Source organism: Protomyces lactucae-debilis (genome assembly GCF_002105105.1).
Source record: "Protomyces lactucae-debilis strain 12-1054 chromosome Unknown BCR37scaffold_23, whole genome shotgun sequence".
Taxonomy (NCBI): Eukaryota; Fungi; Ascomycota; class Taphrinomycetes; order Taphrinales; family Protomycetaceae; genus Protomyces; species Protomyces lactucae-debilis.
The window spans coordinates 146,306-160,548 of NW_024468015.1; the positions used below are offsets into that span (position 1 = coordinate 146,306).

The window sequence follows — 14,243 nt, forward strand, 5'->3', positions numbered from 1 at the left end:
TCCATTGAAGATCAAAAGAGCCATTGAAAGTGAATGCTTCGTCTCCAAATACAAGCAAATAACAGGCACAAAGCACAAAGTACGTAGTTGAAGAAGAGAATCGTGGGTTTCTATTGATTGATCATAGTGCTAACGATGATTGTGCCGCCTCAAGCAGGCTTCGCTCATTAAATGGGCTGGCACTTTTCAGTCTGCCATTCATAAGTAATAAGATCTTGGTCATAGTGAATGGCCTTATTCCAGAAGGTCACAACGCAACTCTTGTCTGGGAATCGAGACGTGTCAGGCGTCCAGAAGCCTTGTTTCATATAGGTGGCGAGATTCTGGTAACCGTAATATCCGGCGGGGTCGGTAGTGGAACCCATGAAACATAAGATACCTTTGTTGTGGTCCGTCGTACTCGTAAAGAACGACGGAGCACACTGCAGGCCAGACTCCCGAGACCAGTTGAGAATATAAACACAAGTGCCAGGAAGGCGATTAAATGAATCGGTTGCAGGAATAGTGGTTGGAGTGTTTCCACATTTCATAGTGAGAGGACATTGAGTTGGCTTCGGATGTTTAGGGTGCAGAAATTCATCTTTGATCTGCAGCCAGCAAATCTGGCCCTTGAAGGCCCATTGGCCAGCCACATGCGGCAAATGGCTTGCCAGGAACGTCGCAGAAAGGAGCAGAGAAGACTGCATGGTACTGTAGGTCAGCTGTCACATTGCGTGTGTGAAGCATTTGATGGGACGAACATTCTCTGGATACTTTTGTCAGAACAGTGCCTGATGAAGACGAGACACAGAGATTTCTGGGGTCAAGCTCCTTCTTATGTGCTTTCAGAGTCGTTTGCCATCAGGAGAAGTCCTTGACATTGACACGTATTTAACTCGTTTTTGTGATGCAAGATAAGGCAGTATCCAACTACATTGTGCAAGAGCAGGAGAGCAAGCTTTTACTCATCTTGGGTGATCAATTAGCTGCAAAATCCGACAAATATTGACTTGCAAGTAAGATTAGACTGCCCCTGTAATTTGACTTGCGAGGTTCGACTCTCAAAACTTACGATTCAGATGAAATCAAATTGACATAAATCTCCATGACACCCTGCAATTGACTCATAGAGTGCTGTTCATGAGTAATCAGGCAATTGAGAAAGCGCCAGTCGTATCGAAGGGTTCGAGCGCATTGCGACGCCAGCAGGCAAATAAACAACATGGATGACCCCGTTTTCAGTTGAGCAAAGAGATTGCGCAAATATTTCTGCCTCGTAGGCGCTTCGAAAGTCTAGACTCACGCTGGCTGCAGATCTGTTTGTCATTGACTCGCAAGCTCACTTCTCTGTGACTCTGTCGTTCCAGCTAGCCCGTGTCTTCATGTGAAAAGAATTGAGTTATCTGCGATACAAGACATGTCAGTACGCTGCCGGGTGACTGGCGATCCGAAAGGCGCTTCTGGGTGCTCCTGCAGATACTTCTAAATATCGCTGTCGCAAGGAATTATGGACTTTCCAGGCTCTCGTTGACGGGCTGCAAAGTTGTCCGTCTGAAACGACAGCCTAGCTTAGAAGCTCCACAGACGCTTTAGTCAGCATGGAAGACTGTGTGAGCGCAAGAGATATCCAAAGCATAGGCTAATAGATATATCCAAGTGCTCGAAAACGTGACGTGTCTAACGACTGTACTAGCATGCAGCCTTGCAGTTTTGTTGCGGCTGGGTCGTCGTTACAGACCATGGTCAGTCTCAGGCGGGCACCAAATTTGCACAAACGGCGAGCTCGAGGTGAAAGCGCCGATAAGCTGCTCGACCGAGCTGTGTGGCAGCTTGCCAGGGCACATCAAAATCTTGTGCCATTAGACACTTGGGCACTTTGTGATAGCATGCGGCTTTGACTGATGTCGCCATCGCCTAGACAAGCTTGAATTGGGGGTGCCAGTCTGCCAGATTGCACAATTTGGCAGGCACACGACTTGTGCCAGACCATTTTGATCTAGTCCTCTCGAATTAGTCGAATGGTGTGCTCATTTGTTCCGCTGTCAGTGCGCATGGTGTACGCACCGAGGTGCAGCTTTGCCTTGACAGCTGCCGGTCTTCAGAGGCTCGGCTCGAGGCATTGATGGTGCAATTTCACCAGAGAGCTTGCACGGTCAAGCTGTGTCACATTGCCAAGGCCAGACTACTCTAGACTGGCACCTCATGAGCCCGATCTCTCCGCAAGCACATATATGCGTGGACATGCGCATGGCTAGCTTGCTCGGTTGTCGTTGCAGCTGCTTCCGCCTCAGATCTCGCGGCCGGATCTCGGGGGACTAAATCTGCTGATGACACCATAGCAACGATGCCTACTCTGATGCAGCTGCAGAGACAATATATAGCCAGATGTAGGTTCATAGCACAGTAGGCCTTGATCGAATACACACTGGCCCTGCTCCGTCGCAAGACCAGCGAAATTCATCGACAAGCCTGCTCTGCATCGCCGATGATTATCAATCTGGCTCTGCACATCCCGCATGCTGATTGGCTGGTGATGGTGCAATTTGTCTGCAGATGACGGCGATGCGACGAGACGTAAAAGGCGACAGGCGACAGTTTACAGACACAAAAAAGACACACCAAGACAGACAGCGTAGTGCATCCTATATATTCAAGCACGCCCGCTCCCTCACGGCCTCCTCATCCTCATTCACGCGCCCCGACGATGATTGCAGAAAAGGCCAGAAGCCTCTTCCAAGACAAGGAAGGCGAAGCACGGCGGCAGCAGGTAGCCTCATCCTACCCAGAGAGCCTGCCGCCCTCCTACCTCGAGCCTGAGCCTACCGTCCCAGACTTCTTCAGGAGTGTTCTACCACACCCGGCAAAGCAGGCGAAAAGTTACCTGATCTCGCTCTTTCCCATCGCCACTTGGATTTACCGCTACAATGCACGCTGGTTCGCTGGCGACTTGGTTGCAGGTCTGACCGTCGGTGCAGTCGTTATTCCTCAAGGTATGGCGTATGCGAAAATTGCGACACTTGCGCCAGAATTTGGTCTTTACTCGTCCTTTGTCGGTGTGTCGCTTTACTTTATGTTTGCGACATCCAAGGACATTACCATTGGACCCGTCGCAGTCATGTCTGCACTTGTCGGCGACATCCTTGCTGAAGCCAAAAAGACGCATCCAGATGTCCCAGGCCATGTCATTGCGTCTGCCCTCGCCGTCATTTGTGGTGTGATTGTTACAGCCATGGGCCTGTTGCGTCTCGGTTTCATTGTCGACTTCATCCCTATTCCATCGATCGCTGCCTTCATGACAGGCTCGGCCATCAGTATCATTGCCGGTCAGGTGCCTGCGCTACTCGGCAACAACACCGCCAACAAGTTCAGCACCCGAGGCCCTGCCTACAGGGTCATCATCGACACGCTCAAGCACTTGCCAGATAGTACGCTCAATGCTGCCTTTGGTTTCTCTGCACTTGCTCTCCTCTATGCCATCAAGTGGGGTTTCGGCTACGCTGCGAAAAAGTACCCAAACCGCGCAAAGCTCTACTTCTTCCTCAATACTCTGCGAACGGCTTTTGTCTTGCTCTTGTTCACCATGATTTCATGGCTCGTCAACCGCAATCACAGGAAGAACCCGAAGATCTCCATCCTCAAGACTGTCCCTCGTGGTTTTCAAAACATTGGCGTGCCACAGGTGACGGGCGATATTGTCAGTTCCTTTGCAAGCAAGTTGCCATCTGCCGTCATTGTGCTTTTGATTGAGCACATTGCCATCAGTAAGTCATTCGGTCGCATCAACAACTATGTCATCAACCCAGACCAGGAGCTCATTGCCATTGGTATCACCAACTGCTTCGGTCCCTTCTTTGGCGCATATCCCGCAACTGGCTCCTTCTCACGTACAGCCATCAAGAGTAAAGCAGGTGTGCGAACACCGCTTGCTGGTGTCATCACAGCCATTCTCGTCGTTGTTGCCATTTACGCCCTCACCCCTGTCTTTTACTACATCTCCAACGCATCGCTTGCGGCAGTCATCATTCACGCTGTCGCTGATCTTGTCTCCACACCCAAGGCCATTCTCAACTTTTGGCAAGTCTCGCCCATTGAATTTGTCATCTTTTGGGCAGGTGTTCTCGTGACCATCTTTTCATCCATTGAAAATGGTATTTACGTGACAGTCGCCGTCTCTGCTGCCGTCTTGCTCTTCCGCATTGCCAAGTCTCGCGGTTCGTTTGTGGGCGCCGTCAAGATTGGTACCATCAAAGTACACGACTCGAAAGTGGGATACCCTCGCAACATTTACGTGCCGCTCGATCACTCGGATGGTCTCAATCCACTCGTCAAGCCAGTCTCGCCACCGGATGGTATCTTCATTTATCGCTTCAATGAGGGTTTCTTGTACCCCAACGCCAACCACTTTACAGACCACATGGTTGCTCAAATCAAGGAAGGCACACGACCTGGACAACTCAACCCATACGGCTCACTCGGTGATCGTCCCTGGAATGACCCTGGACCACGTCACCCTGATCGCAGCCTCATGGACAAAGATACCCGTCCTCTCCTACGCGCTGTGATTCTCGACTTTTCCGGTGTACCGCATTTGGATTTGACTGGTTTGCAGACACTCATTGATACACGCAATGTATTGGACAGACATGCCAGTCGTCCTGTACAGTGGCGATTTGTGGGCATCTCAAATCCTTGGATCAAGCGAGCGTTGGTGAAGGGCAATTTTGGCGTTGGTGAGGACCGTGACTTGTCAGTCTTCTCGGTTGCGCATATGGAGAATGCATCGGATCAATGGACGCAGGGTAAACCGCACGATACAGAATCTGGTATTGAGCAGGTCACGACGCAACGGTCATCAGCACGGCCGAGGGTGAGTTACTTGCCCTTGTTATCCATTGATCGGCCGTACTTTGCCGCTGATATCGATGAAGCCATTCGGGCGGTTGAAGAAACCAGTGTTGTGACGCATCCGTTGGATAAACGCACGAGCAGTGAAGCGAGTGATGAAAGGGATGCTGAAGCGAGTGGTTCGAGTTCATCGAAACGCACATCGCAGGATCAAGCTTACTTTGTTGCAAAGGAGTAATTCACATATGCATAGCCATTTCAAACATATCTTCACACATGTCTAGCAAATCTAACTCGAGCACGATTCGTTGCTAGCACTGACGCGAACCTGTCACTATAGAAGAGATTACACATCCTTGCCAGCATCATCGATGAAAAAAATGATGCACCAAAAATGAAAGAGCCTTACAACTCATCCTTGAGGTCTTCGCCGAGATCATCGCCATCACCGACAGCTTCAGCAACTTTTTCAACAACCTTGGCAGCCATCGATGCAGCCGCAGCAGCAACACCAGGAGTCTCGGATGGATCTTCAGCCTCGTCATCGTCACCAATGACACCTTCTACCTGATGGGTACCTTTGTTCTTGATGAATTCCCGGAGGGATTCAATGGATCGGTCACCTTCATACTCAATAGCCTTCTTGTCCTTGCCGGCAGGGTACAGACGAAGGGTTGGGAAACCCTTGATGTCCTCGCCGGGTGTGTCGTTGCTAGTGGCGTCAATCTTGGCAAGCAGGACCTTGTCAGCAGATCCCTTGTACTCGGCAGCCAGCTTCTCGTAGATCGGAGCGAGGTTCTTGCAGTGTCCGCACTATTATTAGTACTGTTATCAACAGTGTAGAAGGAAGGAACTTACCCAAGGAGCATAGTACTCAACAAGGACATCACGCTTCTCGTCGTGAACAATGTCGTTGAATGACTTTTGCACCAATGTGTAGACGTGATCGGGTTGCTCAGCAGGAATCTCCTCAGACTTGATGCTAGGCGAGAGTTTACCGGCCAAAAAGTCCTTGATATACTGACCGACACTCTCAGCCTTAATCTCATCGTCCTGTGGGAAGGGGAACTTCTCCTGGGTTTCGGTGTTTTGAATAGCAATAGCAGGCCAGGACTCCTTCAGGTTGAGGTTTGCGGCATGACCACCAAACTGCTTGGCATCAATGGTGGCAATGTTGAGCTTACCCTTCACTTCCTTTGCAATCTTGGAAAGCCATTCACCAATGGTTGTCTTGTGCTCATCTTCCTCAACAAAGAGGTAGAGCAGTGGGATACCAGATGACATGTAACCTTGGTACGTCTCGGGGCCAATTTCGCCCAACAAGGGAATTGCAGCAGACTTGACGAATCCAGCAATCGAGTCGGCGTCAAAGGCACCAGTGTAGAGATCCTTGCCATCATCGAAAGTCTTGAACACAGCAACACCAGGCATCTTGACACCGTGCTTCTCAGCGAGCTCGGCATCGTTGGAGGCACCAAAGAGGAAATCCTCACGGTGGATTCCGGCAACTTTGGTGAAGGTCTCGTTGGAGGCAGTGTCACTCTTGTCAAAGAAGGCGATAGCCACGACCTTGTCGCTCTTGGAGAAGTCATCAAAGGTCTCAGAGGTGAGGGTGGAGACGGCAGGCAAGAGTTGCTTGCTCATGTAGGAAATGATGGCATCTGCCGTTCGCTGACCATTGTAGGGAGTCTGAGAGCCTTCGGAACGGAAGAGGATGAGGGTAGGATAGCCCTTGACGTCGTACTTTGAACACAAGTCAGCTTCCTCCGTGCAGTCCACCTTGGCAATGGCAATGTCTTCCTTTTCCTTGAGGGTGGTAGCAACCGTCTCGTACTCGGGAGCAAGCTTCTTGCAGTGCCCGCACTAATATTAGAGAGTGATTGAAGAAGGGATAAGCCGTACCCAGGGTGCATAAAACTCGGCAAGAACAAGTGTTTTGTCGGCGAGGGTGTCGTCAAAGTCCTTTGCGGTTAATTTGAGCACATCGCTAGCGGCAGCCTGGTCGTCAGTCACAGTCTAGTCAATGGAACGAAGGGGCCTTTACCGTAGCAGCAAGCAGCAGAGGTGTCCACTTCATGGCAATACGGTCGATTGGGTTCTGGTCGTGAGTGGACAGCGCGGCGAGTTTAAGAGAGAGCGCGGGAAGGAGCACGTGTCGAGCTGTCTTACGCTGACAAACGGAAGGGAAGAGAGCCCCTGAGCCATCTACATGAAGAAAACCAGGGAAGTGAGACAAAGAGTCGTATATTTTCTGCCTGAGACTGATGCGAGCATCAGGAGAGCATTCTAGACTTTCTAGTGGGATTTCACCGGCAGCCCAGAAGCAAGGCGTCTGTGCTCAAACTTGCGAGGTGACCCAAGCCGCGAAGCCAAGGTTGGCGGCGGGAGCAAGGACACCGGCATTGCCTCGCCCGTCACAAAGGGATGTGCAAGTGCCGTGGTCGGTGTCAGCCTACTCTCTGGATTCCAACGCAAACAACGCGTCAAAAAATCAATAAATGCTTCATCTTGACATTTGAGTGCTTGCGATAGAGTCTTGCTCGACGGTCTCCGTTTGCGCCCGCGCGACGACACAACCTGTCTAGGTTTGCCAAACCCATCAAAGAAGAGCTTCTTCCTGGTGGAGTTTTCAATAAGGTGCTTTTCTGGCGGGCCAAACAGTTCCATAATACAGGAGAGTTGTTCTTGCTCATCTTCACCGGGGAAGATCGGATAGCCCGTGTACAACTCTGCTAGAATGCACGCCATGCTCCAAATGTCAATTGGTAGGCCATACGACATGCCTAGAATGACTTCTGGTGATCTGTAGAAGCGGGACTGAATGTAGGTATACACCTTTTGGTCCTCAAAGCAGCTCGAGCCAAAGTCAATAATCTTGATCTTGCTCTCCCAGATATTGACAAGCAGAATATTTTCCGGTTTCAGGTCGCAGTGAATGACGCGATGCCGACCAAGGAGCTCAAGACAGGACAAGATCTGCCGGGTAAAGCTGCGAATGACACCGATCGAACAACCACGAAACTCATTCGCCTTGATGTACTCATACAAGTTCATGCCGAGCAGGTTGGTGGCAATGCACAAGTGATGCCGAAAGTAAAAGTGGTCCGTGTACCGAATCATGCAATGCTTGTCTTCTGGATCCCATTCGCGAAGCCGCTGTAATATATTCACCTCAACAAGCGCCTGTGCATGGAAGCGCTTCTTGTTGCGAATCGTCTTGATGGCTACCAGACTACCAGTCTTGTAATCAATACAGCGCATCACCTGTCCAAACGAGCCTTTGCCCAGGATATCCACAATTTCGTAGCGATATGCGAAATGGTCCCCATGATGAATCAAATAATCGCCACGATCGTCGTCGTAACCAAAATTGACTTCATTGGGAGCACTCAAGCGGCCACCTTGCTTAACAAGGCCTTTGGCACCACAACAGTAAATCTTGCCATCATAATCCACCGCTTCGCCACGTTCATAGACATTGAGCGGCGCGTCATCCAACTCAGCGATCCGATCAAGTGATACAGGCGATCGTGCACTCGCGCGTTGTTGCAGTTCAAGCAAAGCCTGTTCCTCTTTTTGTAGATAATTCGCACCTCTGCGCCGTACAACCGTCTTGCGCATCTCGTCATCCGCTGGGTCTTGCTGCAAGTGCAATGGAATCTTTGGCGGTGGTGGCGCTAGTTCTGTTGCAGGCATATTGCCAAATGGTGACAGTCGACCTTTGAGAAATGACAGGGACAGTCTTCGCCTCGTGGATGAGCTTGTTCGTGGTGGCGTGGGCAACTCTTCCTCTTGCTTGTCACGCTTGGCTTTCGCTCTACTCCGTGACGATGACCGTGATAGCCTGCCTAAAAATGACTCGCGCTTGGGCTTCTCCACTAGTGTCGGTTGCATCTGCAATGATTGCAAACGCAAACTCATATCATTCACTCGATTCACAGTCGGCGTCGATAACGCCTGTAGATTCAATGGCGGCAATGAGATGGGCTGCAACTGACTCACTTTACGCGTCGATGTCGCTGTTGCCGGCGGCTTGATCTTTGCAGGTGATGTAAAAGAGGTTGACTTTTCGGCAATCGAGCCGGTTCGTTTATGTGTCAAAGTCACACTTCGATGTCGCGCTACGGGTCCCGAGACTGCGCGCGGCTTGACCGGTGATGGGCGTCGAAGGAGACTTGGTTGTGCGGGTATCGGTGGGATGGGTGGGACGGGCGATGGTCGTATGCGTTGCTTGATGGGACTTGGAATCTGTGTCTTGATGACACTGATGCGTTTACGGTTCTGTTGAACTTCAGTCGGCGAGACGGTACGTGCAGCAAGACCGCGTCGTGGTGAAGGGAGCGACGCGAGTGATCCATTCGAGGTAGATTTGGGCATTCTGGTAGACGTATTGGGTAAAGCATATTGTCCAGACGCGGCTTTATGCGTGCGGAGTGCATGCCGCGATGATTCAAAGGCACCAGGCGCATCATGTCGCCGTGTAATGAGACTGGGACTCGATCCCGCACGAGGACTCGGTGAACTAGAGCTAACATGTCGTTGCCGTTGACGGTTTTGCGAGGCCGCAGTCGGCGTTGCGTAATCCATGATAGTGGCTCTCTTTTGGCAAGGATGAGCTTACACCTGCATACGAGCCTGGTCTCCTGTAGCTCTTTGTTGTGGTGAGCGGCGCGTGGTGTCGTTGAGTGCTGTTTCCGCTCGGCTCAGGGAAAACTTGACGCAGTAGCTGTGCAACGACAATTATGACAAGGATTACATGAATGTCTACAGTAATACCCTGGCCTAACTCTCAGTGCATTCTGCTACATCTATACAAGAAAGACTGCGAGCATGATGACTGCTCATATTTTCCAGCATGGCCCTAGTCGGCCTTATAAGTGCCATGGTACAAGCTGAAGCACCACAGCAGAGTTGGCAATCGGGCTCGAAGCGAGTTTGATATGGCTGTCTTGTTAGCAATCAGGTGGGCTGTCGCATTTGAGTCGATGCCATGTCTTAGTCGACGTGGTATTGCCGGCGCAGAGCATAGTACACTTTGCGACGAGCCTTACAGCATTGTCGTATTTACATACTGCATTTGCTCTTGCTGTTTGGTCCTTGCAATCGCAGCAGAAGCAGACAAATTGTGCGTCTGAGCCTTCTGGTCGTCGTTGCTGAACAACTGGTCCTTACTCTGCTCCGTAAGCTGGGGCCTCCCACCGCCTGACTCCGGCTTGTCGTCGCCGCCAACTTCCTTTTCTGAAGATGTCGAAGGCCATGCTCGGGCTTCAACCAACTCTCGCATACCATTTGAAGAGACGGTACAACTCTGTTAGACAAATGTATGGTAGCTGTATAATAAGGAGATGCATCTCGACACACTTTCTTTAGGACACCCAAAATCCCGCTCCAGATAATGGAACACACACAGATAGCTGACAGATCGAACCAGGTCACTTGCAAAGCGAGACTGCATCATCCAGTGTAAACCAAAAAGTGCAAAAGAGAAACCCCAAGCGGGACTTGAACCCACAATCTTCCGGTTCGAAGCCGGACGCCTTAACCAATTGGGCCATCAGGGCTTGTGTTTCGAACTCTAGACCGACCTTTGCGGATGGCCGCTGCGCCAGGCAAGAGATATAGCTTGACATTCGAAAATTGCTTGATTGTACATGAAGGCAAAACACCGAAAATAATTTTTCAGATGCCACATCCTCTCTCCCTACTTGTCATTTAGACTCATTCTCTACTAGTCTTTCACAAGGTCGTCAAATTCAAGATACTCCAAACGGTAGATCTACAGCATCCCACCATCTGTGATCGAAAACTGCCTCACTTTGTGTTCCATCCCTACAAATTATTGTCGGGTGTAGTATCTCTACAGCAAAGCTTATTTCGCTGACATATAGTTCTCAAGATGCAGACGCGAGCTGATATCCTGATGGCTAAGCTAATGTGAAGTTTCTATCTGCTATGTCATCCTGATGGTCGCTAGGCACTCAACTTGAGGGCTACGCGATTGCCGCTGCAATCAAATCTTTGAGCCCTCGATGACTAGGGAGCCAAGAAGAGCTGGCTCTACATGTAGTATATGACACGACAGATGATCTCAAGGTTGAATCTCTGAGTTGTTTCTGTGTCACTGCGAGGATCAGTCTGGCTGACTCGTCGCAGATTTTGACCGCAAAACCGACCTTCCCCATGTTCGGCTAATCCCTTGGCACTCAAATATACGAGACCAAGGCAATCTTGCAGGTGCCATGGCATTGGCTACTCTATACAATCTACAAAACGTAGTTGGTATCTCATCCAAGTCACTCCTCATGATGACTTCCGAGCTCACTAGCACGTCAATCGAAAGAGCAGTAGAGATGTGATTTGCAAAGCGACAGGGGTAGAACAAAGAAACAATGAAAGGATGCTCAACCGACTAAACAGAGCAGCCGCAAAGGGTCTAATGCGGGAGAAGGACAAAAAACCCACAAATCAACACACCATACCTGACCATGCACCTAGTTGACTGCAATTGCCTCCATCGGGTCAGCCGTCACCTCAGCAGCAGGCGTCTTGCCGCTGTGTAGCGAACTTGTTGACTTCATGGCTTCCTTCATACTCGCCAAAGTGACCACACCATCATTACCGCCCTTGGACGACGCACGACGCCAAAAGTTGGCACGCGGGTTGAAGAACTTGGGAACACCGGTTTCCTCTGCTTGTTGTTTATCCTCCGATGCAAGCCGTTGAATCTCCTTCTTGATGGATTTGAAGGAGTCAAAGGGGATGTAGGTGATTTTGTTCTCCTGGCAGTACTCTTCGAGTCGCAAGCCGCGTCGTGCAAAGAGGATATCGGCTTCGCGCGCTGCAGGCAAGTCAGAGACGCCATCACCGATAAAGACAATGAGGGGTGGAAGTTCATCTTCTCCTAGGGTGGCGGAGTCTGTCTTGAAGGCTTGCACGGAAGCTGCCTTGTCGTGTCCGAGTGGTGTATCGTCTCGCCACACCACATTCCACGACTTGCCATCTTCTGAGAGTTGCAAGTCATTCGAGATGATGTCAATGTTACTCGCTGCTTGTGGTCCCAGATGATGCTCAAGCACTGCACGTAGCAATGGTTTCAATCCAGCAGAAATGACGTTGAAGGGAATACTGTTCTTGACGCAAAACGCATGGAAGTCCGAGAAATCTGGATCAAAGACGAGTTTCTCCTTCATGACTTCAAAGCCATCATCGAAGCCAACATTGAGAGATCCCCACATCTCTTCAGAGACATCACGGAAGGATCGCTCGCCAGTGTGGATTTGATTGTCTAGTTCTGCACGTCGCTCTGGGCCGCATCCGTGCTTGTCAAAGAGGAGGTGGCCTGTATCTTGCAGCGCAATGGTACCATCAAAGTCTGTGGTGAGCGACCGTCATTGACACCATGAGAAAGGACATACCTGAAAAAATGAGGATTTCACGCTTTGTATTGACCGAGTCGTCGAGTGTTGCCTGCCTTGTGGGGATCTGACTGTGAGCCGTGGAGATGCAATCTAGTAGCAAATACCTTTTTGAGCTTTGACTTGTCCATTGGAGTGTAGAGAGAAGAACTAGAGAGAGTAGATGGGAGTCTTGCTGCAGTTGACGTCTTCTTTTCTGCATTTCGTCGGCACACCCGCAGCCGCCGTCTCTGATTGGCTGGGTCTACGTCACTCAAGCGGGAAGCAGAACCGAGATGGGAAGGCACAGAAACATGCGAAGGGCTACACTGCTACAGGTTACAACGTACAAGCTGGGTACAGTACAAGTTGACGTACAGACAGCACAGGCTACAGGCGCTTCTGCTTGCCACTCGACTTGCGCACACCGCCGCCCACAGTCGAACTTGTCGAAACGCTACGCGGCGTCACTGCTACATCCCGTGATACCTTCCGTCGTGGTGACTCCCTCGATGCAATACGACCAGCAACGGCTTTCCCAAGCTCACCATACCGCCCTGAAGCTTGTCTCGGTGAAATTTTGTCTGTTGGCTCAGCTAGCTCATCCACCGTATTCTCATTGTTGACAACCTGCAAACTAGCAATGCGTGGTGGTTTTGAAACAGACCGGCCCATCGGTGCCTTTCTCGGTTGTCCAGGCGTCGGTGCAGGCAACATCTCTGCACGCTCGCCCTTTTCAAAGACACGTGCTTCAGTGGTATTGTCATCGAGTGAACCAAGTACAGGTCTCGGTGGTGTGCAAAACACAGCAGACTGCGGTTGTCGCTTCTTGATGGCACCCGTATAGGACCATTCTGTGAAATGATGCTGATTGATGTGAAGCCAGTGCTGTTGAGGACCAACAACCATACCGGGTCTCATGATGCGCATATACGCAATCACCTCATTGGCAGTGAACCGGTGCTTGTAAATGAGATACGCGCCAATCAAGCAGCCCGTGCGGCCGAGTCCCGCTTTACAGTGTACAGCAACCACTTTGTCTTGTTCCGCCATCTCCTCCGTCAGCCCAATGAATGTCTTGACAACATCAAGTTCAGGGCATGTACCATCTTCAAAGAACATGTCGATATGCTCAATTTCTTGCTTCTCAAAGTGACTCTTGTCATACAAGTGCGAGTTGAGCCGAAACACCATCCCTACGCTGTGTGAGGAGAAGTAATCCAGTACATGTTGAAACGTCGCCGACACAGCTTGTGCTTTTTTGAATGGGTTGGCTTTTGTGGTATACCCACTCTGCACAGGACTAGCAAATGCAATGAAGCGCGGACAGACCCAATTGAAGTCACCTTTATCCACAAGCTCGTAATACTCATACTCCTCCAAATCAAATGTCTTGATGTCAATAATCTCCGCTTCTTTTGCCCGCCAAAGACCATACACGAAATCTTGAATGGAGAGGCAGAAATCCGCTTGACTATAGCCTGCGTCGCGAAAGGCCATAAATGGTGGTTCGGATTGTGCTAGCGGCGCAATGGCTAGATGAGGGGGCCAGTTTTGTACAAGGACCATGTAGCAAGCTAGAAGACAGGCTGCATTCGCTCGTGACCGTGCATCTGTGCGGGAGTAAAAGACGATGGGTTTTGCAGACATGTCGGGGTCCTGTTGTTAGTCGTGTGCATGTCATTACAGATGACAAACAGATAGAATTTCATGCAGAATGATGGCGAAGCGATAGAGATGACCGATATGCAGCGGTCCAAAGTCCATGTGGAAGGCATGGTAAACAAGGAGGTCGTCTACCGTAAAGAAGCGCAAGTGCGGGTGTTTCTCCTTGGACGGCGGCGCATCAAAGGCGCTGAGATAGAGACGGTCTGATGTTAGCAGCGCAGGATTTTTGAATTGCCATACCCTGCAGGAACTCAATCATGGGCGGCGACATTGGGTATAAGTACAGGGATGGGTTTGATTGTCTGTTGTTGTGCTCGCTCGCTTTGTTTTGGTCAAGTCAGCCAGGGATTGAAGGGA

The 14,243-nt window shown here is 50.4% G+C and overlaps 6 protein-coding genes and 1 non-coding gene across 7 annotated transcripts; 1 reads left to right on the forward strand and 6 right to left on the reverse strand.

The window, feature by feature from the left end:
* Positions 1–102: 102 nt before the first annotated feature.
* BCR37DRAFT_165713 (uncharacterized protein) lies at positions 103–902 on the reverse strand. Its single transcript, XM_040866219.1, has one exon. It carries the CDS (start codon positions 684–686, stop codon positions 168–170), a length of 519 nt encoding a protein of 172 aa, XP_040722643.1. The 5' UTR covers positions 687–902; the 3' UTR covers positions 103–167.
* Positions 903–2,577: 1,675 nt separating this feature from the next.
* BCR37DRAFT_165826 (sulfate permease) lies at positions 2,578–5,145 on the forward strand. Its single transcript, XM_040866222.1, has one exon. The coding sequence runs from the start codon at positions 2,684–2,686 to the stop codon at positions 5,060–5,062; it is 2,379 nt and encodes a 792-aa protein (XP_040722644.1). The 5' UTR covers positions 2,578–2,683; the 3' UTR covers positions 5,063–5,145.
* On the reverse strand, positions 5,129–6,937 carry BCR37DRAFT_165726 (thioredoxin-like domain-containing protein). Its single transcript, XM_040866220.1, has 4 exons — positions 6,869–6,937; positions 6,727–6,822; positions 5,683–6,687; positions 5,129–5,637 (listed from the first exon to the last, which is right to left on the reverse strand). The coding sequence occupies exons 1-4, from the start codon at positions 6,899–6,901 to the stop codon at positions 5,230–5,232; spliced, it is 1,542 nt and encodes a 513-aa protein (XP_040722645.1). The 5' UTR covers positions 6,902–6,937; the 3' UTR covers positions 5,129–5,229.
* A 115-nt stretch (positions 6,938–7,052) lies between these two features.
* Positions 7,053–8,520, reverse strand: BCR37DRAFT_371706 (kinase-like domain-containing protein; the record flags this gene model as incomplete). The annotated part of the gene is made up of 1 exon (XM_040868349.1): positions 7,053–8,520. One exon carries the CDS (start codon positions 8,518–8,520, stop codon positions 7,120–7,122), a length of 1,401 nt encoding a protein of 466 aa, XP_040722646.1. The 3' UTR covers positions 7,053–7,119.
* Positions 8,521–10,311: 1,791 nt separating this feature from the next.
* Positions 10,312–10,385, reverse strand: BCR37DRAFT_t41. The gene has a single exon. It is a non-coding gene; the product is annotated as a tRNA-Arg (tRNA).
* Positions 10,386–11,160: 775 nt separating this feature from the next.
* On the reverse strand, positions 11,161–12,490 carry BCR37DRAFT_166010 (2,3-diketo-5-methylthio-1-phosphopentane phosphatase). The gene is made up of 2 exons (XM_040866224.1): positions 12,240–12,490; positions 11,161–12,196 (listed from the first exon to the last, which is right to left on the reverse strand). The coding sequence occupies exons 1-2, from the start codon at positions 12,439–12,441 to the stop codon at positions 11,316–11,318; spliced, it is 1,083 nt and encodes a 360-aa protein (XP_040722647.1). The 5' UTR covers positions 12,442–12,490; the 3' UTR covers positions 11,161–11,315.
* Positions 12,491–12,608: 118 nt separating this feature from the next.
* BCR37DRAFT_403677 (dual specificity protein phosphatase) lies at positions 12,609–14,157 on the reverse strand (the record flags this gene model as incomplete). The annotated part of the gene is made up of 4 exons (XM_040872018.1): positions 12,609–12,855; positions 12,886–13,877; positions 13,917–14,089; positions 14,127–14,157. 4 exons carry the CDS (start codon positions 14,155–14,157, stop codon positions 12,609–12,611), a joined length of 1,443 nt encoding a protein of 480 aa, XP_040722648.1.
* Between the last annotated feature and the right edge of the window lie 86 nt (positions 14,158–14,243).

What these genes read in the sequence shown, in the direction of transcription:
- BCR37DRAFT_165713 (XM_040866219.1), bottom strand. Translation starts at nt 686, where the DNA reads ATGCAGTCTTCTCTGCTCCTTTCTGCGACGTTCCTGGCAAGCCATTTG.
- BCR37DRAFT_165826 (XM_040866222.1), top strand. Translation starts at nt 2,684, where the DNA reads ATGATTGCAGAAAAGGCCAGAAGCCTCTTCCAAGACAAGGAAGGCGAA.
- BCR37DRAFT_165726 (XM_040866220.1), bottom strand. Translation starts at nt 6,901, where the DNA reads ATGAAGTGGACACCTCTGCTGCTTGCTGCTACG. An exon ending in CTCTGCTGCTTGCTGCTACG is followed by an intron (nt 6,823 to 6,868) that starts GTAAAGGCCCCT and finishes ACTGACGACCAG; the next exon opens with GCTGCCGCTAGCGATGTGCT. An exon ending in TTGAGTACTATGCTCCTTGG is followed by an intron (nt 5,638 to 5,682) that starts GTAAGTTCCTTC and finishes TACTAATAATAG; the next exon opens with TGCGGACACTGCAAGAACCT.
- BCR37DRAFT_166010 (XM_040866224.1), bottom strand. Translation starts at nt 12,441, where the DNA reads ATGCAGAAAAGAAGACGTCAACTGCAGCAAGACTCCCATCTACTCTCT. An exon ending in TGAAATCCTCATTTTTTCAG is followed by an intron (nt 12,197 to 12,239) that starts GTATGTCCTTTC and finishes CGCTCACCACAG; the next exon opens with ACTTTGATGGTACCATTGCG.